At 39.4% G+C, this 22,466-nt stretch overlaps 1 protein-coding gene across 19 annotated transcripts in view; it reads right to left on the bottom strand.

Moving 5' to 3' along the window:
* LOC126326569 (patronin) overlaps positions 1–22,466 on the bottom strand; it is a 377,528-nt gene that overhangs the window by 52,051 nt on the left and 303,011 nt on the right. For 14 of the 19 annotated variants that reach the window (XM_049995777.1, XM_049995779.1, XM_049995784.1 and 11 more), the window contains 5 exons: positions 21,121–21,321; positions 11,490–11,726; positions 10,560–10,746; positions 8,577–8,684; positions 1,575–1,658 (listed from right to left, as the gene is read on the bottom strand). In XM_049995777.1, coding sequence (XP_049851734.1) covers positions 1,575–1,658; positions 8,577–8,684; positions 10,560–10,746; positions 11,490–11,726; positions 21,121–21,321 — 817 coding nt within the window. The remainder of the gene's footprint in view (positions 1–1,574; positions 1,659–8,576; positions 8,685–10,559; positions 10,747–11,489; positions 11,727–21,120; positions 21,322–22,466) is intronic. The other 5 variants (XM_049995782.1, XM_049995778.1, XM_049995776.1 and 2 more) reach the window with 2 other exon arrangements.

Raw genomic sequence — 22,466 nt, forward strand, 5'->3', positions numbered from 1 at the left:
TCTACTCTTTCCCTGGCTTGGTAGGGAGAGTGGCACACAGAGAGGAGGGTGTGGAAACCACAGGGGAAGGGGAGAAGAGAGGAAGTGAGACTAGGATAAGAAGGGCAGAGGATGGGAGAATGATGTAACAGAGGCAAAGTTAGATGTCATGAACATAGGGTGAAGACTGTCGTATATCTGATTAGCCTCAGTGTAAGATAAACGGTCAAAGTACTGATGCTTCTGGATCTTCTTCTCCTTCTTATAAGCTGGGTTATCTGGTGAGCATGGAGAGTGACAGCCGTGACAAACATATACAGGTGGCAGAACACAGGGGCTCCTCTCATGGAGTGGGCATCCAGATTCACTGCACAGAAGATCCGCTGTACAGCGAGAAGATGTGATCTAAATGCAAACACCAGAAACACCTCATGGGTGGCAAGATGTACAGCTTCACATCACATCACAGTTATAAACTGTAGGGATCTCCCTCAAATGTCAAAATAAAGGTACCGGTATTGATGTGATTGTCCTTAAGGCCTTTCTGAACATGCACAACAAAATAAACGCACCACCATTTCAGATTTGTGCTTAGTACCTCACCAGTTAGGAGGATAAGGTCCCTATGAAAAATGATGTATTGAACCACATTCAAATATTGGTGGTGACTAATGGGCACTGGGATGTCAACAGGATGGCCTCAAGCATGAAGAGCCGCAGCCTGGGTGGCAGTAATAGTTTTGATCAACACCAAACCTGACCACACCTTACTCCTCAGAGTCCACTTGGCCAAACATGTCTTCAATAGTTCCTAAAAAAAATAATGGGTGGTTGGTGGTGAAAGTGTCCCTGTCAATTCTGGTACAGACTAGGTAGTGGAGAAGTGTTTGACCCCAGCCTGGCTCTTCTCCCAGGGGATATCCATGGAAGGAAAGGCCACACGGTCACAAGAAGCAGAATTGAGTATCCACTTCCAACTAAAGATATGGACATAGAAGAATGGCAAGTTTTTGGAACTTAATGTGTTTTATACGCAAAGTGTCCATCCTGATGCCACCTACTCTGATCAAGGACTCTCTTATAGCCACTACTCAGCCACAACAAGGGCTGTCTGGTATGGCAGCCACTGCTCAGAGTTCTGATGCTCCAGAATGACAAGCAACCACACCTAGGCATACACGAGGAGCCAACAGTAAAAGATGGAAGAGGCAATAAGGCCACATGACAAAAATGCTAAGTAAGGTGTTCTTTCCCAGTTAGCTCACACTATGGAGACAACATTTAGGAGGGGAGGTCAAACCCCAAAACATGGGCAGGGGAGGAACAAAACCATAAGGGATAGCAGAACCAGGAGGATAGCAGGGCCAACATAGACAAGGACAGCAAGAGACGGGAAGGAGTGGCAAAAGGAAAGGATCAAGGATAGCGAAGGAGAGGCATGGGAAAAGGAATGCAGCCAGGGAAGGAAGAAAGGGCTGCAATAGCTTGAGCCCCATATGCGCCAAGCACATTTTCACAAAAGAGCCATGAGCCCCTGGGGTAGTCTCATAACGTTAAGACAATTTGGATGCAGTGATATATACAGCTGAACATACCTCGTGAAGTTTTGTAAGATCCTCTCCTGCCAAGTTGGTTGACACTACGACAAGGTGATGCTCCCCGACCATCATCTGGAGAATCTGCAAAGTGAGTGTCACATGACAAACCACAATGTTAATTAGGGAGAAAAAGAATGTGCCATTGAGAAAACAAAACAGATAATCACTTTAACTACTCACTTTCATATATTTAATTTCCTCCTTAAAACTTAACAAAAAATGCAATAATAAGAAGTGTAAAAAATATTTTATGACATTTATTATATTACTTCCAAAATAGGAGTCTTACAGCATATGCAAGAAAAAGGAATATACTGTTTTACAGAATGTACTAACAAAGTCCAGGAACATGCACACTACTCAGAGACAACATTATTTATAGGACTCTTGTTAAAGGTTAGTTTTATTCCAAACAGTGGCGGATACAGAAAAACCTCAAGGAGGGGATGCTAAAGATATACTGAGCTACATTTTTACTAACGTAATAAAAAATAATCAACTCTCTTGCAAAGTTTAAGAAAGTTTTATTTAAAGTGATTATCCACATATACAAGACAATGCCATCTTGTGATATAAAGAAGTTACAATTGTTGTTCTCTTCCTTAAATGATGAATTCTATGTGCCTATTCTTCCTGGTAAATTGGTTAATTACATGGTCAATAGGAAAATCAGTGTCAGGGTGAGTGTTCAACAGAGCTAAGCCATTAAGTCGCTCCTCCTCCATTGTTGACCTCAGCCATGTCTTTGTACACTGCAATGTTGAAAACCTTCTTTTTACTTTAGCCATAGATGCACGCAGACAAGCGAATATTTTTTACAGCGCGTGCAAAGTAGGACTGTCAGATCTAGGACAAACAGGCAATGCTTGAATAACAGAATTACGATTATTATGGGCATTTTATGTGTTAGCTATCATTGTGCCAGACAGTGACGCAGATACATGGGCTACATAGAAAGTACAACTACTTGATAACTCGATTCAGTTGAATTGACTGGCAAAAGAAACAAACGAACAGAGTGTGGGCTAACTGGCTGGGGTGGCACTGTGGGCGGCCGTGCGCCCCCCATGTGTATCCGCCACTGATTCCAAAATTGAGATACAAGGACCAAGTATTAGCTCTGATTTGACTGAAGGGAGGTTTACAGCATTTGTCTGAAATGATTAGCACTAGGTACTGAACAGCATGTTACTTCCTTTGTACACAGGTTATCTTGGGCAAATAAAATAACCACCTCTGAAAGACAAAGGAGGACAAAATATTAGAATTTAACAACCCATTGAAGATGCCATTAGAGACTGAACACAAGCTTGATTAGGGAACTACAGGGAAGGGTGGGGAGGGTGGGGAGGTGAGTGGGGGTGGGGAAATCACCCACTCCTCCTCTACAGGTATCATCCCACAATTTTCTTTAAGCGATCTACCAAAACCATGAAAAATATAAAAATATAAATTGCATTCTGGAAGATTTGAAACAACATTCTCCCACATGCAAGTCCAATGTATTACCATTGCACCACCTTGCTCAGTCTGAAAGAGAACCTAAGAAATCAACAAAAATGACAGACTACAGGTGGATACCTCTTACCATGTGGTCAGAGTGATTCGCCCTTCGTTTTTAACCTGCCCCAGCCTATCCTCCTCTCCTGTCCAATCAAGGAAATAACAATTCTTAAGGCTATGCTAGTATTGTGTATGTTTAATTTTATGTGCGTTTATTGGCAATACTACATGTTTTGCCTCCTGACAGTAAGTACTAGCCAGCAGTTCTGTCTAATAACTTATCAGCTTACAGTTCACTGAATTCCACCACTGTCACCAGTCAGCTTCATCTTACAACCTTCCTAAAGTATGTTCCCACGTGGCATGCTACAGGAACTTGAACCATATTTTTGTGAACTATGGCCCATATGAACAAAGTATTATGGCAAATCCTATGATGTAACTGACAGCCTCATATTAAATCTGTTTGATTTTCAGTCACGAGTTTGCCTCCACCATGTCATCATATGGTTGGTTGATAAAATACCTCGAGTGTGAAATTGTGAAGTTTTTGGAATTGTATGGAGATAAATAAGTGTTTTATGATGAAAATGTGGAACATCACATCACATCACGTCATGTCACGTCACCACTGTCAGCAGTCAGCTTCAACTTACAGTCCCTCCCCATTGGCTCGGTTTCATACAGTGCAGTTCATGACATAAGTTCATGGCCTGTAGAAAATAAACTAATGTTAAATCACTATAAGAAACAGATTTTACAGTTCTTAACCCACAATTCAACAAAACCCGACATTTTAATTTCACAGAATGGGCATATAATTAGTGAAACTCAATGCATCAAATTTCTAGGTGTTCAGATCGATAATAAACTGTCATGGAAAGCCTACGCTCATGATCTTGTTCAAAGACTTAATGCTGCCATTTTTACTATTTGAATGGTATCTGAAGAAAGTGACCATTTGAAGCTAAAACTTATCTAATTTGCTTATTTTCATTCTTTTATGTCATATGGTATATATTTTGGGGTAACTCTTCCCATTCTAAAAGGGTATTTTTGTCTCGGAAACAGGTGGTTCAGGCAATAAGTGGTGTAAGGTAACGAACCTCTTGTTAACTCCTGTTCACTAGTCTGGGTATTTTGACACTGGGCTCTCAATATACATATATTCTTTATCGTCATTTCTTGTTGACAATATCAGCTTATTCCCATTAATAAGCAGCCTTCGCTCAGTTAATACTCGGCAGAAATCCAACCTGCATTTGGATCAGACTTCCGTAACTCCTGTGCACAAAGGTGTGCAGTATACCGTTGCATTCATTTTCAATAATCTACCACGAGAATTCAAAAATCTTAGCAGTAATCCACGTGCTTTCAAATCGAAACTGAAGAGTTTCCTCATTGTTCACTCCTCCTATCCTGTTGAGGAGTTCCTTGAAAAGTTAAGCTGATTCTCTCTCTGCATGTCTGTGCGTGTGCATGCACGATATAAGAGAGAGAGAGAAAGAGAGAGAGAGAGAGAGAGAGAGGAGGAGGAGGAGGAGGAGGTTACTCGCAAACGAAATTTCCATGGTGTTCACAATATCTGGCTCTGAACAATAAGAGACATTTTCAAAGTTTACAGGCTTCTGTAGAAGTTATTGATCAGGAGTTGATAATATCTGGTAAGTAGCAATCAAGACCCTTCACTGTTCACATTTACAAACCAAACGTTAACTGGTTACACTGAATAAATACTGTGCTTGTTCAGCAATGATCCACACTATATAATTTGGTGAGTGAAAATAGTTAATATGCATACATGAATTGTTGAAGTGTTGTTTGGACAGCTTTGCACATATATCAGGTATGAACTTACGAATATAATTATTTTTAACATGAAATAAAAATACCTGAATCTTCATAGAGGTCCCTGGGACCAAACATTTAAAGTCACTTGAAGTTTTGTTTTCGTTCTTATTGTCTGTCACATACTGGTATCTGACTTTGGAGGCAATAGTGAAATTTGTTTCAGAGCAAAATGAGTCATCTTTAGATACCTATTACCGACTTCCATGTCATCTAATGATATGGTCAGATATCCTATTATTTTAGACTCCAGTTCATAAGCTTCAGTCTTTTCTTCAGTTTTTCTTTTGGTTTCACCACTTGATTGATTCATTGTGCTAAAACAGCAGCAGAATCTGATCTCACTATAGTACGACTCCTATGAGGAGCTCATAAAAGCCCATATTACATGATGGGCCTAAACTGTAGAATTACGCACCAGCACCCCAAGCGTTAATATGTGTAACAACAGGCTGGTTCACGTAGACCTATTACACCATCCACATTGGCTGCACGCGTCGCGCATGTGCAGTAGATAGTAATAACACGCAAAACGCAAACAGAACTGTCTGATCTTTTGTAGTTCATTCTACTGCTCGAAACACAAAGGGGACCATGTGGCATATTGGAACATCATCTGTTTGAATTGTTTATGCCACTCAAAGTTCCTATTTCATAAGAAAATGTATATCATTATTTGTTAAGTAATTGCTATTTTCTTATGTAGGTTACTACTGTTCTGAATTACAGACTCAACAATTAGTTTTATATTACAACACTTGGTTACACAAGTATATGTATTTATACAGTATTTTGCACATGGAGGACCCACTTGGTTTTGGAGCTATTGCCCTGGTAGCGACAGTAAATGTTCCGATTAGGGCAGGATGAAGACAAAACAAAAAGCCAGATATTGTTGAGTTTGATCCTGGCTGAAAAGAAGGAACAAAGGCAGGGGATTATTTTCACTGCTTATGAAAGAATTGAGGCTCGAAGATCCGCAGGAATTTTGGAGCTTCGTGAGGATGGATATGACCCGCTTCGAGAAGTTTCTGTTTATGACAGAAGATGGAATTAGCAAGTGTGACACGGTCGTGATGGAGGCACTCTCATATTCTCAAAAGTAAGAATTAAATTATGTGTTTATATGTTTTGTGATTAAGCCAACCTAGGTCACGAATAAAATTCTGGTAAATGCTCTGTTATGTTGTAGGTTGACAGTAAGAATATATTTCTTAGCGACTGCGGAATCTTTGAAGTCTGGCTTTTAGTCACAGAATAGCACGGCCCACCAGTTCAAAAGTAGTTGTAGACATATGCATTGCAATTTGCAACACTTTAAAGGACCAATACTTAAAAGTGTACTTGTGTTATTAAGTTGCAGTCCTCATCTGTTGCACTGGGCCAAACTGCAAGGACTTTCTCCCTTTCACTGCCAGTTTCTCTTTTCTGGCATGCTGAAATCAAGCGAGGGATGCAATCAAATCAAACATGAACTTTTGTAAACGAAGGCACTATGATACAAATCGAGAATCAGTGTATAACATTATATGCATGTTACTCAGAAAAAAACGGTTTCCGACTACCTTATTACATTACAGTGGGTCATACATACACCTTTCCTCCCTGCGTGATTGATTTAAACTCTTAATGCCTCTTTGTCCCATTTCATTTCTAGAATACAAAGTTAACAATAGAAAAAAATCATTTTGCAGACAGCTAGTATAAAAGAGTACTGTGAAAAAAGGTTCTTTGCTGCATTTATGAAACATGCTTGCTGGACAAAAAATTCAGAAGATCCCCAACATGAAAATCTGAAATTAGCCACTAGCCGACTAACAATAACCAAACAACAAGCAGTAAGCACTGTGGTACACCCTTCTGTGCATGCGAGAGTTATCGCTGCTTACTGCGCATCGTCATGTAATACCCACTTAACCATTGGTTGTCAGCAATCAGTTAATTGTGCTCTTCACCTTCTCCCCCCTACCCCCCTCTAGATTTCTATCCCAATTCAAATTGCTTTCTCTTATCTTTATCTGATTCTTGTGCTAAGTCTCAATTTATCTCTTTAACGTTTTGAGTAAATCAACTGTGGATTCTAGGTGAAACATTGTAAATTAACTAAACAAACACTGTTTTTTGCCTTGTTTCACAATTTGCCTGAAATGATTAGCATTAGGTACTTAACGGCATGTTACTTCCTTTGTACACTTGTTGCCTTGTGCAAATAAAAGAACCACCTCTGAAGACAAACGAGGGCAGAATATTAGAATTTAACAACCCATTGATGGTGAAGACATTAGGGAGTGAAAACAAGCTTGAGTTAGGGAACCAAGGAGCAGGGCAGGGAGGTGAATGGGGAGAAACTGCCCACATCCTCTTCTAAGGTAACATCCCCAAAAAACCATGAAAAATCTAAAACTTATTCTGAAAGATTTGAAAAACCATTCTATCTAATGCAACTCCAATGTATTACCATCCCACCACCTCATTCAGTCTGAAGGACAAACCAGAGTAATTAACAATATTAAAAAGGACAGATTGCGCTCTAAAGATAACACGCTGAGAAGCAGTGAGACACAATGGAAATACTGTTACGCATTTCAGCTTTTGGCCAAAGGATGGGCGGACACACACACACACACACACACACACACACACACACACACACACACACACACCACAACCACCACCACCACAACGGTGAGTAGCCATCTATCTCTTGCAAGTTTGTTGATACTCCAATCCAACTTGGACTTTCCATTGCTTGAAACTACAGTAATTAATATGTAATGGTGCTAATTATTGCACCAAATAAGAGTGTCAAAAGTAATTGCATTTACATTTAAATGTTCAGCAGTGGAAATAATTTTTGCGAATATTAATGTACAAACATACTGTCGGAACCCTAAAACATGACATTCAGCATACCAATAAAACTGTCATCACAATTTTCCACTAAACTTGTACACCTTTGTTAACAACTGCCAGAACTTTTTTTAGGCTTCGGATGACGTGGAACTATTAAGGGTAAATTCAGGAAAAATAGGATCTCATGTTAATTTCTTCAGTTCAAGAATTAACAATTCTACATTTCAAACAAACAACAAACTTACCATGATGATGAGATGAAAATTAACAAAATTTATGTAGGATAAGTTGGAGTGTCAATAAAAAGCAAAGTCGAGCTGAATCAGGACTGAAATATTAATAAAAAGTTGAAAGAACACAACACTATTGTTACACTGTCTGCAGAATTTAGTATATAATGCTTGTTCTATGGGAACAAGCAGAAGAAATGGCAACATGGTGAAGACAAAAAGCTCTAGTAGGTCAACAAATATACTATACAAAATAAGACTACAGCTTAAGTTAGGGGAAGAAGATTTAGGAATAAGTGAATTACTTATGTCAAAAATATTGTAATTTTTTCACATTTTATCTAAAAGTAACCATAATTTGTTTTTTATAGATGTCAGTTAGGATAGGAGACTCTTCATTAGCTTTTGTAGGCATGTTGGCAACCATCCCTCAAACCAACTTTACAGAACTGATAATTATACTTTTGGAAGCACATTTTAAGCATCTCAGACAAATGCCAGATAAACAGAAATGTTAAATAAAAAAAGAACGAAATGTTAGTTTCATAAACACTTCAAATCTCACCTCTGAACAGAGAGGTTGGACCACCTCTCCGCTCTTCGAATCTTTCTGTTAAACTATCCTGTGAGCCACGATAATAATCCCTCCTCAGATTTTGGCTGTAAACTGTGTCTACAAGAAAATGAAAAATCATGCAGGTAACTCAAAACTCAATAAATAAAGTACTGGTATCAAGCACAACAAAGCAGTTACAGGGAAATGCTTTAAAAGAACAAGGAGGAAAATAATAATGCAAAAATACTGACATAACAGTGGACTGGAAGCCACAAAAGTTAGGTAAGCATACTGGTTATTACAACAGTGCTGAATAATAGAATTTAATGAATCTCTGTGTCCTTAAACATTGTACTTTGATCCACGTAATGCCTTCCTCTTACTTTATAGTGTTAACTTGCAGTGTCCTCAAGACTTTTGCAGTGACATTACTGAATAAAACCTCAGATTTCAAGCCACTTCAATTCAAATAAAATTCTTGAGCTTTCTGTGGCTAATGCATTGTATCAAGTTTGACTGCTAAACTAATGGAGGAACAGACATGGATAACGATAAGGCCCACAGAACAGTTGTTAATCTCTCCAAACAAGAACTGGATGACAGCACTGCATAACCCCTTAATTTTTCACCAGTCCCACAATGTCTGCCAATTTTGGAGATTATTAGTTGAACAGAGCAGTACGTTCAGAATCTCTAATTGACAATTCGGCAGAAGAGAGCAAGCCGGTGGCTTTCCTGCCATACTGTGGGTCAACAAGCAGCAGGTTAACACGTGTGCTGCAGACACATGGATTAAGATCAGTGTTCTGACCCGCCCCGCCTCCAAGATACGAAATACATTGTGCCTCATTAATGACGACAGATCTCTTCATGTGCCCGGTGTAAATAGCGTCCCTTGCAAGTGTGGCAGCATCTATATAGGCCAGACAATTAGTATAGTTGCAGAGAATTTTATAACGAGCACAAGAGACATATTAACCAAAGGGAGCTCGACAAGTCGGCCATAGCTGAGCATTGCCTCAGTCAAAAAATACAGCTTGAGAACACAAGAGTCTTGATACATGTGTCAACGTACTGCAATTCCATTATAAAAAAAAAAAAGAGGCTGAGATTAGAATGAACAGCAACAGTTTCAAAAAGAGACCAGGGATACACACCGCGTAGTGCATGGGGGCAGGCTTTGGATGTCGGAAGGAAGCAACGATGGATGCTTAACACTTGTAGGGAGGCAAGAGTGTCAATTTCAAACGTGGCACCAGCCCCTCATGTTGCCTGATGCCACTCAGTCCTACGGCGGGCCAGAGCTGCTATGAGCTGCCCAAATCACCTTCCGCAAATGCGTCATTTCGTCCCCCCTCTGATTGGTACCAGTGGCTGTAATCATATGTATGTATGTGGGAAATAGTATCAGACCTGGCAGTCGGTAGTTTTACTCCTGACATCAATGGCACAGCTAGCCATTGAAAGCTCGAGAATTTAATTTGATAGCTTGCAGTACTGACGAAATTACCTGAATGTCACAATAATAAAATCAAGTGTGTCAGAATGTGACAGATAAGAAATGAACACAGGAGACTTATATGCAGTTACAGCAATCACATTTAATTTCTTAAGGGCAATTGCATAGCACAGAAAATACACACAACAACTTTCCAAAAGTAAAATAATAGAAAACTGATATGCAATTTCAACAATAAATAATAATGTTAAATTTTTTCACATTGTTGGCAATGATGTGAACAGAATACTTAATAGCATAAATTGCTTCTACACAAGTGAAGAATAATTACAACAGAATCAATTATATGAACAGCCCGCTCAGAAGCTACAAAAAAGTAATAATAATAAAAAGATGCCCACAACTAAAATGATATATTCATAAAAAAAAACTGCTGTTTTAAGGAAAAGACAAAATACAGATATAAAAAGGCAAACACAAAGATATATTACCAATACACAGTACAGATGAGAGGCAGTTACAAAACTCCATACCTGTGAGATTTGATGTTGATCCTTTTTTACTTCGGCTTGGACTTAGTATACCTTCTTGGACATCCACACTACCACTGTCAACATGAATTGTTTTCGGCCTTGGACGAGAACTTGCTGATGATTTGTTACGCATCTTAGGAGCAGGTTTCATATTTGAAAGTTCAACTTTTTCTGGTAGTAGTTTACCCTGAAATTTGTAGCAACTTTTTAATAACCCAGAATTCACAAAGAATGTTATTTATTGATGACAAAATGAGAAAATTTAAACACATGTATCTGTGTGGCTTATTCTAGCCTCAGCTGTTTGTGCAATAAACTAATTTACCAAGCACCATACAATCACTGGTGGTAATAAGGTGACCCATTCTTATTCACAAAAAACAAGCAATCTTTATTTAAATAAATAAAATTTAAAAAGTGAGCAGTGGACTGGGCAATAAGAGAAGTGTAAGGACTTTTTTTATTGGGGGGGAGGGGGGGGGGGGTTAGCAGAAGGTGCAAGGGCAGTGTCCGAGGGATAGAGATGAGCCTACACACAGGATGCATGATCCTTACGCGAGATCTTGTTATAAGACAACTTGTATTGATGGAATACAATGGAACAGTGGTCCTGGGATCCTTCATGCTTTCTGTACAACGTTGACAGTTACAAGGCTTTAGGTTTGCAGCCAAATTGTCACATTATTTTTACACAATATTTCCATAGCTTCCCTACATGCATTCATCCAGTGTAGACACCGATTTGTTTTGACTCCAACCAAATAGTAAGCAACAAAATCAGCAATAGGGAAGTTGTCAAAATATTTTATACAGATAACATAGACACTTTGACCGCAATCCAATTGTATTGTAAACCAATGCCTTGTAAACTGCTTCTGCATTTATTACTTCCAAAGTAAAACCAGAATGAACAAACTGCAATAAAATTACCTCTCTCTCTGCTTCTTCGATGGCCTTCTTAAGCTTGTACTGTTCAAGAATGGCTGCTCTGCGGAGACGTTCCTCTTCTTTCTTACGTTCTCGTTCTTCCTGCCGCAGTTTTTCCATTTCTCGCCTGCGCTGTGCTTCTTGTTCCTTCAACGCCTTTGCTTCTTCTTGCTGTTGTCTCCTTTGAAGGGACAGCAACATTATGCGTTCTTTTTTACGTTCCATTTCATCCAGAGTCATCTGGTGGAAAACAAATAACTTAAATATGATATTATAACATTACGAATATAATAGAGGGAAACATTCCACATGGAAAAAATATATCTAAAAACAAAGATGATGCAACTTACCAAACGATATCATTCGCATGTTGATAGACACACAAACAAACACAAACGCACACACAAAAATTAAAGCTTTCGCAACCCTAGGTTGCTTCGTCAGGAAAGAGGGAAGGAGAGGGAAAGACGAAAGGATGTGGGTTTTAACGGAGAGGGTAAGGAGTCATTCCAATCCCGGGAGCGGAAAGACTTACCTTAGGGGGAAAAAAGGACAGGTATACACTCTCGCACTCACACACATATCAATCCGTACATATCTATGTGCAGATGGAAAGCTTGAATTTTGGGTGTGTGTGTGTGTGTGTGTGTGTGTGTGTGTGTGTGTGTGTGTGTGTGTGTGTGTGTCCACATGCCAACGCTTTCGTTTGGTAAGTTACATCATCTTCGTTTTTAGATATATTATAACATTACCGCAAGATGTGGCTAAAGCAAGTTTCAAGGACTGTCTCAGTTGTGGTCTCTTCTAAAAGTGGCTAACAGTAAATAATTATAATTTCATATTTTACACATTAAGTTGCAGTTTTTCAAATAAAGTATGAAAGTGACGATGGTTAATTAGCAGACTCTGTCAAATACTAAGTACAAGCTTAATGGAAGCCTGTGGTCTTAGTTTTTCTTTCTGGCAGTTAGGGGGTGATGGCATCAGATGTAGCATTTCACAGATATAGATGCACTCAAACTCCCCCTGTCTGTTGTTGTTGTCTTCAGTCCTGAGACTGGTTTGATGCAGCTCTCCATGCTACTCTATCCTGTGCAAGCTTCTTCATCTCCCAGTACTTACTGCAACCCACATCCTTCTGAATCTCCTTAGTGTATTCATCTCTAGGTCTCCCTCTACGATTTTTACCCTCCATGCTGCCCTCCAATGCTAAATTAGTGATCCCTTCATGTCTCAGAACATGTCCTACCAACCGGCCCCTTCTTCTAGTCAAGTTGTGCCAAAAACTCCTCCCCAATTCTGTTCAAAACCTCCTTATTAGTTATGTAATCTACGCATATAATCTTCAGCATTCTTCTGTAGCACCACATTTCAAAAGCTCCTATTCTCTTCTTGTCCAAACTATTTACTGTCCATGTTTCACTTTATTACATGGCTACACTCCATACAAATACTTTCAGAAACGACTTCTTGACATTTAAATCTATACTCAAAGTTAACAAACTTTTCTTCTTCAGAAACGCTTTCCTTCCCATTGCCAGTCTATATTTTATATCCTCTCTGCTTTGACCACCATCGGTTATTTTGCTCCCCAAATAGCAAAACTCCTTTACTACTTTAAATGTCTCATTTCCTAATCTAATTCCCTCAGCATCACCCAACTTAATTCGACTACATTCCATTATCCTCATTTTGCTTTTGTTGATGTTCATCTTATATCCTCCTTTCAAGACACTGCCCATTCCGTTCAACTGCTCTTCCATGTCCTTTGCTGTCTTTGACAGAATTACAATGTCATCGGCAAACCTCAGTTTTTATTTCTTCTCCATGGATTTTAATACCTACTCCAAACTTTTCTATTGTTTCCTTTACTGCTTGCTCAATATAAAGATTGAATAACACCCGGGATACGCTACAACCCTGTCTCACTCCCTTCCCAACCACTGCTTCCCTTTCATGCCCCTTGACTCTTACAACTGCCATCTGGTTTCTGTACAAATTGTAAATACCCTTTCACTCCCTGTATTTTACACCTGCCATCTTTAGAATTTGAAAGAGAGTATTCCAGTCAACATTTCCAAGTCAACTTTGCCTCACCTGTTCCAACATTTCTGCAGAATCCAAACCGATTTTCCCCGAGGTCGGCTTCTACCAGTTTTTCCATTTGTCTGTAAAGAATTCGCGTTAGTATTTTGCAGCTGTGGCTTATTTAACTGATAGTTCGGTAATTTTCACATCTAACAACACCTGCTTTCTTTGGGAATGGAATTATTATATTCTTCTTGAAGTCTGAGGGTATTTCGCCTGTCTCATACATCTTGCTCACCAGATGGTAGCGTTTCGTCAGGACCGGCTCTCCCAAGGCCGTCAGTAATTCTAATGGAATGTTGTCTACTCCCGGGGCCTTGTTTCGACTCAGGTCTTTCAGTGCTCTGTCAAACTCTTCACACAGTATCATAGCTCCCATTTCATCTTCATCTACATCCTCTTCCATGTCCATTATATTGTCCTCAAGTACATCGCCCTTGTATAGACCCTCTATATACTCCTTCCACCTTTCTGCTTTCCCTTCTTTGCTTCAAACTGGCTTTCAATCTGAGCTCTTGATATTCATACAAGTGGTTCTCTTTTCTCCAAAGGTCTCATTAATTTTCCTGTAGGCAGTATCTATCTTACCCCTAGTGAAATAAGCCTCTACATCCTTACATTTATCCTCTACCCATCCCTGCTTAGCCATTTTGCACTTCCTATAGATCTCATTTTTGAGAAGTTTGTATTCCTTTTTGCCTGCGTCATTTAATGTGTTTTTATATTTTCTCCTTTCATCAATTGAATTCAGTATTTCTTCTGTTACCCAAGGATTTCTACTAGCCCTTGTCTTTTTACCTACTTGATCTTCTGCTGCCTTCACTACTTCATCCCTTAGAGCCACCCATTCTTCTTCTACTGTATTTCTTTCCCCCATTCCTGTCAATTGTTCCCTTATGCTCTCCCTGAAACTATGTACAACCTCTGGTTCGTTCAGTTTATCCAGGTCCCATCTCCTTAAATTCCCACCTTTTTGCAATTTCTTCAGTTTTAATCTACAGGTCATAACCAATAGATTGTGGTCGGAGTCCACATCTGCCCCTGGAAATGTCTTACAACTTAAAACCTGGTTCCTAAATCTCTGTCTTACCATTATATAATCTATCTAATACCTTCTAGTCTCTCCAGGATTCTTCCATGTATACAACCTTATTTTATGATTCTTGAACCAAGTGTTAGCAATGATTAATTTATGCTCTGTGCAAAATTCTACTAGACGCCTTCCTCTTTCATTTTTCTCCCCCAATCCATATTCACCCACTATGTTTCCTTCTCTCCTTTTTCCTACTCTCGAATTTCAGTCACCCATGACTATTAAATTTTTGTCTCCCTTCACTACCTGAATAATTTCTTTTATCTCATCATACATTTCATCAATTTCTTCATCATCTGCAGAGTCAGTTGGCATATAAACTTGAACTAGCTCACCTGCACTCCTATTTTTTTATTCATTATTAAACCTACTCCTGCATTACCCTTATTTGATTTTGTATTGATAACCCTGTATTCACCTGACCAGAAGTCTTGCTCCTCCTGCCTCCGAACTTCACTAATTCCCACTATATCTAACTTTAACCTATCCATTTCCCTTCTTAAATTTTCTATCCTACCTGCCCGATTAAGGGATCGGGCATTCCACGCTCCGATCCAGACAACGCTAGTTTTCTTTCTCCTGATAATGGCGTCCTCTTGAGTAGTCCCTGCCCGGAGATCCGAATGGGGGACTATTTTACCTCCGGAATATTTTACCCAAGAGGACGCCATCATTATTTAACCATACAGTAAAGCTGCATGCCCTCGGGAAAAATTACGGCTGTAGTTTCCCCTTGCTTTCAGCCGCTCGCAGTACCAGCACAGCAAGGCTGTTTTGGTTATTGTTACAAGGCCAGATCAGTCAATCATCCAGACTGTTGCCCCTGCAACTACTGAAAAGGCTGCTGCCCCTCTTCAGGAACCACACGTTTGTCTGGCCTTTCAACAGATACCCCTCCATTGTGGTTGCACCTGTATCATTGAGGCACGTAAGCCCACCCACCAACTGCAAGGTCCATGGTTAAGCAGTAATAGAAGATGAATGTCAGTTGAAAATTTCATAACAAGACACACTGTATATATAGATTAACAACAATCCTGTGAAACGGATAGACTGTTATTCACCATACAGAGGAGACATTAAGTTGCAGACAGGCAAAACAAGAAGACTGCTGTACATTTCAGCTTTCAGTCAAAAGCTGAGACTACTTCTAACGTAGAACAAACAAACAAACAGCACAACTTTCGCACACACATAACCACTGTCTCTGGCAGTGGCTGTGGCCAGAGAGAGAGAGCTGCTTTGTAAGAGAGTGCTGCTTGTGTGAATTTGTAGGTGTTTTCTTCTTTAAATAGAGAGGGATTCATTTAGACACATTTTTGCACAAAGTACTGACAAAAAATTGATACTGAAATTTTTATGACAGTTGGTTATAACAGCTTTGTGTGGTTTTCTGAGTAATAATTTAAGCTTTTGATCAAATGAAATTTAACACAAATATGTAGGAATGATAAAACATACAGTGACACCACTGATTACAGCTACACACATATATACTGCACCCTTAACCATGCAACACAATTTGCTGAGCTTGAAGGTAATGTTCTAACACTTTGGTGACTGTCCCTGAGCATAGTGCGGGTCAAAACACTATGTTCAAATGATTGTGTTGAAGTATAGCTTGGGCTGCAATTTTCGCAACACATGAGCCATCTATTATTCAAAAAATGAACTCTTATCATACAAGAACAATGTACAGGCGTCCCACTGTCTGTTCCTTTGCAAGTGCTGCTTTCTGCTGTCAGTTTTCACAAACATTTCTGAAGAAACTTTAGAGAATGAAACAGCTGATGTTGAGAGTATTGAGCCAGTATTTGATTGTGTTGACATAGTTTTGAGCATGTACTTGCCAGGTTTCACAGTTTGCTGTAATTCTGCTACAAAAACAATGTTTTGTAAGTGAGCAAGAAATTTTGGAAGCTCGAGAGGAAGAAAATGCTCAATAACTCACCTCTCTATTTTCTGTCATCCTTATGTAAAAAATTTGTAATCTTTTAAAGAACCAAAGTAAATCATGAAGCTTGGCCTTTTTTAGTGTTTATTACGTTTTACAATACATCAATTACATATGTGACAGTAACATTTTAAATAATGGCATAAATGGCCAGATTTCTAGGCCCAAAATTCTAAGTGGCTGGTCTCCAAAGCTACTCGAGTAAGTCATTAGGAAAGTCTAAATTTCTTCTAGGTACTATGCCAGTTAGGACAGGAATACTTTTCAACTGTTAAGCAAATGAGTCACCAAACATTGCTGATACTATATCTATCGCTGCTGGAAAAACCAGAGTTTCTGCAGCCATGTGTGGTTTCTTGCATTTAGCAATTCCATGAGAAATCTAATAAGAGGCTAGAAGGGCCTTAGATGTCACATTTGTCATTCTAGCAGAATTCTTCTGGATTTTTGTGACAAAAAAATTTAAAAAATCTTTTGGTTTCCCATTAATTCAGGATGTTTGGTTTCAAGATCTCTCTCTAACTCAGTAGGTTTCGTGCTAACAGCAGCTAACTCATTAAACAAACTACAAACTGCAGACGTTCTTCACCATTGGTTGTAATTTTTATGAAATCTAGTACTAAATAGTTCTCATCATACCTCTTCATTATCGCCTTTAGAGAGTTTCTCACTAATCAGGAACCGCTTCATACTGCAGTCAAGTCTTCCTCGCAAAGTCACAATTATAAGACTATAACTATAGTTGTCATTATAATTATAGTCCTGGCTCGTGCATCTCAATGCATCCCTATAGTAGACACTATAAGGATGCATTGAGATACACTAGCCAAACCTTGCACTGCACGGGAGAGTTATGGAAAGATTAATAGTGCAGGCAATAAAGGGTATTCCGCCCAGTATCGAAGGAAGCACTGCCACTCAGAAACAGAGCCTACTCAGCTTACATGGTAGGCTTTGTTCCTACGTGGTGTTGAAGTAAGTCATGAAGCTTACCAATCATTTCAAACAATGCTGAAAACGTGACAGCGGTTTCATTGTTGTCGACCACGTCTGGCGTTAACACCAATGTCAGGCGAAATTCAAACCGATCACTGGCATATCGTTCATTTGACAAAAGATAAAGCGAAATGTTTGTTCCTCAGAATATATTTTTGTTTTCACAATTATATATTATATGTGCCCCCTTTGCCCCCCCCCCCCCCCACTCTCTCTCTCTCTCTCTCTCTCTCTCTCTCTCTCTCTCTCTCTCTCTCAGGATTGCGTCCCACAATTTGAGAACCACTGTCATAGCCTACATCCCTTCTCATACAGGCATATTAATTCCTGGTCTTCACGAACATAATTTTGCTAGATGTATATGGCATGGACATGGCACTTAGGTGAGAGCAGGAAGGGGTTGAAATAAAGTAGGCCATGGACCTTCACAAAAGCTTTGTAACTCTTGATCAGATCCAAAACTTCATTCCGGCATGTAAAGAACTGTCTGGGTACATCACAAAGTGAGGTTATTACACTGAAGCAAAATGGGAATCAACCACCTGGGATATTGAGAAAGTAACTGTGTTTTCTTTTGGGTGTGCAACATGTGCTAAGAATCTAATGGCTGCCTGGACAATAACAAGATCCTCCAGCCCAGTACACTGGCTGTTGTGTTCTGTATCTCTGTACACATAGTTCATGTTCTTTGATGCTGAACACGTATTTTCCTTAGGACTTTGCATTTGCAAAATGGAGTATGCATTTTTCTCTCTCACTATGTGACAAGAGTACCTCTACTGTACATCCTATTGTCTTTTCCATTTGTTTGGAGATGCTTTTGTCACATATGCTGAAGGTACCTAGTACTTCAAATGTGTTCACCTGTTTACTAACTGTTGAGGCAACAACTGCAAAGCTGGAACCATGATTTGATGCATGCTTTTGGTAGAGCTAGTTTTCCATGTTCTGGTTCATCTACCATTCATCCAAATGTTTCAGATAATTATATTAGTGGAAGTAGGCACCAAATAACTAGTAGGAACATCCAGATTTATAGTGACAATAGCAGTCACACAACCAATTTTCACATTCAGCAGAAGATTGACACTGACGGCAAACGACACTTATGTCAAAGGTGCAAAGTACCACAACTCATAACTAGACAAATGAGAAGGTAATTAAGCAGTGATCTAGTATTAAATGAAAATTTAGTGATAAATAATGTGTGAACACCTTGCCATTTGAACTCAGAAAATGATACAGTATGGACTGAAAAACTGTTAAATACTACATAATTTTTTTCAGGTTACAATGAACAATATGTATGTATGTTAGCTTTAACATTGTCTGGGCACAGAACTTCATACTGTGAGCACAAAAAATAATGGAAAAGTAAAAAACAGAAAAAAATTAAAAACCTCACATTGGGATGATACGCATATGCTCCACAGAGCACAGGATAACTAATTCAGTTCAGAAGAATGTAGTGGAGATACTGAGTTGCAGGTAGACACAACAAAAAAGACTGTCACAATAAGCTTTTGGCCAACAAGGTCTTTGCCAAAAATAGACAAAAGCGCGCGCACACACACACACACACACACACACACACACACACACACACAGTGTCACTGGCAGCTGAAGCCAGCGGGAGAGGAAGGAATAGTGAGAGAGTGGGAGGGAGGAGAGGAGGATACTGTCAGAGAAATGAATGAGTGGTGTGTGTGTGTGTGTGTGTGTGTGTGTGTGTGTGTGTTTCACAAAGGCTTTGTTGGCCAAAAGCTTATTGTGTGACGGTATTTTTGTTGTGCCTATCTGCAACTCAGTGTCTCCGCGAGTAGCTACTTTCCTTTTCATAATACTGTTACATTCCATCCTGGATTTTCCATTGTTCAATTCAGAAGAACAACAGAGAGAATTCCTTTTTCCAAATAACCATTTGACTGCCTGGATTCAAATTATCTGTGAAGTAAGTGACGGGAAAGTATGATTGTCGGTGTCCTCGCACTCAAGGTCGCGCTTCACAGCCGAGAGCTAAGGGGCCCACAGGATGTTGTGGTTTTGATAACGCAGCTGCATGAGCAACGTTTGTCACAAGACAGCGTCAGTCGTCGAGCAGCAGCACGGAGTTGCAGAAATGCTGTGCTACTACATAAGGAGGCGGCACACATGCCACATTGTTTATAAGGCTATTGACAACACTGATATTAATGTTTATAGTGTTAATGGGCAGGTGTTTTTGCATGGCCCTTCTGTTTCTTGTGGAGGAGTTTTTAATTTTACTCTACAAAATAATGATCAGAGTAGAGCTCGTAATGGATGGGTGGCCGTAGCAATTGTACAGTACCCAGGAGACAATGTGTCTCAAGTTCAAGGACCTGAGGCATTTAATGATAGAGACATTATTGCCTATTGTACCTATCATATTGCTGAACAAATATCTTTATCAATTCATGGTCCTGTCATTCATTACCTCGAGCAGTCTTTTATCTATATTAAGACATGCAAATTTTTTCTTAAGCTTTTGAAGAAGAAAGAGAATATTCAGTATCCTGTGAGCTGAAACTTCACGACATCTGATTCAGTAGACAGTATGAACCTACTGGGAACTCAATTACAGTAGAAACATACATTGTGCCCAGTTACATAAGTTTCTTCTTCAATATTTGGGATGGAATACTTCCTTGGTGTATTTGAAAGATAAAGCTGTCATTGAACATTACTCAAATTTGCTCTCTGCCACTAAGATCTAAATTTAGCTTAACATTCCCAAAATGGCAACTCTTACTTCAAAGGGGCAGGGAATGTGGCAGTTGAGGTGAGCAAAAGAGTCGGATGGATTGAGGCAGGCAAAGGGAAGGGCTGTGGAAGGGGTTAGAGACAGAGAGGTGGGAGAAAGTTGGGAAATGATGCAGAGAGGGTGGAGGGGGAGGAAGGAAGGGGAGAGATGTGGAAGGGTGATGGGTGAAGAGGTTAGAAAGGAGGAGACGGAGGGGGAGGAATGGTGAGTGTGGCAGAGGGGGGAGGGGGGAGAAAGGGGGGGAGAGAAGGGTGGAGGGGAGGAGGGAGAGAGAAAGCGAGTGGGACAGAGAGAGAGAAAGCGAGTGGGACAGAGAGAGAGAAAGCGAGTGGGACAGAGAGAGAGAAAGCGAGTGGGACAGAGAGAGAGAAAGCGAGTGGGACAGAGAGAAAGGGTGGGAGAGGGTAGATAAAGGAGAAGGATGCTATGAGGTTGGCTGGGGTGAGAGGTGTGTGGGAGGAGAAGAGGAAGAGGGGTGAAGGACAGGGAGAGGGGTGATGGACAGGGACAGGGACAGGGAGAGGGAGAGGGAATTCTCTTCTTCTACTTGCAACAAACTTTTATAACAAAGCCGTTTTTCCGCGTTTATCTTTAATTAAACACAATATTATAAAAATTAATAGTCTGTTTTGTTAATACTGACGCAACAACAGACCCTTTCTGTATGTTGGAACAAAAAGTAAACATAAAATTCATAAAAAAAAAAAGAAATATCACTCACTGGATCTGGATTAGCAAGTTCAGAACCTATAACAAGCCCAACACCTTGAGAACCTTCTTCCACCTCTTTTAACCTTTCAGACTCTTTTGGTTTCTCTTTGCCTTCTTGCTCCCTTAGTGGGTTAGATTCTTGACTAGAATGATTCCCTCTCAGTTCTTCTCTTTCGCCAACCAAACTTTCATAATGTGAAACCTGACGTTCCTGAAATACAAATAAAGAAAACAAAAACAAAATTTAAAAAATGAGAAAAACAAAAAAAAAAAAAAAACTGTTACACAATAAGAATGTAGCCAACCTAAATATGATAATAGATATTACTTTCCCCTGAACTTCCTTTTAAAAAAGGGATACATTTGTTCACATTTTTCAAAGTTGTTGATGATTATGGAGCATTTCATTGGACATATAGATCGCAGAATAAATTAGCAGATCAAGACCTAGTGAACTTGTACACAACCTATGATAAAAATTTTAAACGAGGAAGTGACAAATTCAAATAATGTGTACTTACTGGACAAAATCAAATATAATAAGAAATGAAACAGTCTCTCCACTACTGATCTTACTCTTAACAATATTTACATAAACAAAATGTACAAGACAAGGAAGATCTTCAATGAACAGATCCGACGTGTAAATGAACAGCCAAATTCCAAATTAGCTCTTCATGAGACGAGGGATATTTTTAAGCAACAAGGACCTGTAACTTGGTATGAAATGACAAACACCTATAATCACTAGGGAACAAAATGAAATTATCCCACAAAAAATATGAAGAGTTCCAATGTATCAAGTAAGATTCTGAAAACCAACTCTTGCAATAGTAGTAGAAAATGATGTCATATCTTTAATGTAGCATTGTACCAAGGCACATTTTCTGGCAGAATTAAATGCTTTTGCTAACAGAAAAAACTGAGCAGCTGGAATCAGAAGACAAAGTGAAATGAAACCTTGACCACTGATAGGTTATATGGTTTTATTTTAGTAATTACAAAATCAAGTTAAATGAACATTGAAATTGACTGTACAAGCACATTACTAGTCCCTTATTTAATAAAGATGTTGCATCGCTTGGGCCTGAATGCATACACCATCTCATTGGACATAGATATTACACTTCTCCTGAGGCAAGCCTGCCTACTAGTGTTTTAACTGGCTGTCGATATGCCAGACATTGGCACTGGGATGGAACTGATGTCTAAGCTGGTGTCACACGTATTGTGGACAGATCAGGGCTTTTACTATCTAAGGATTGTACATCAGCATCATATAGCCTGTTCATAGACATACATGCCATGAGAGGATGAGCACTGTCTTGTTGAATGATGGTACATTAATATTGTCTT

Source organism: Schistocerca gregaria, chromosome 2 (assembly GCF_023897955.1).
Source record: "Schistocerca gregaria isolate iqSchGreg1 chromosome 2, iqSchGreg1.2, whole genome shotgun sequence".
Classification (NCBI taxonomy): domain Eukaryota; kingdom Metazoa; phylum Arthropoda; class Insecta; order Orthoptera; family Acrididae; genus Schistocerca; species Schistocerca gregaria.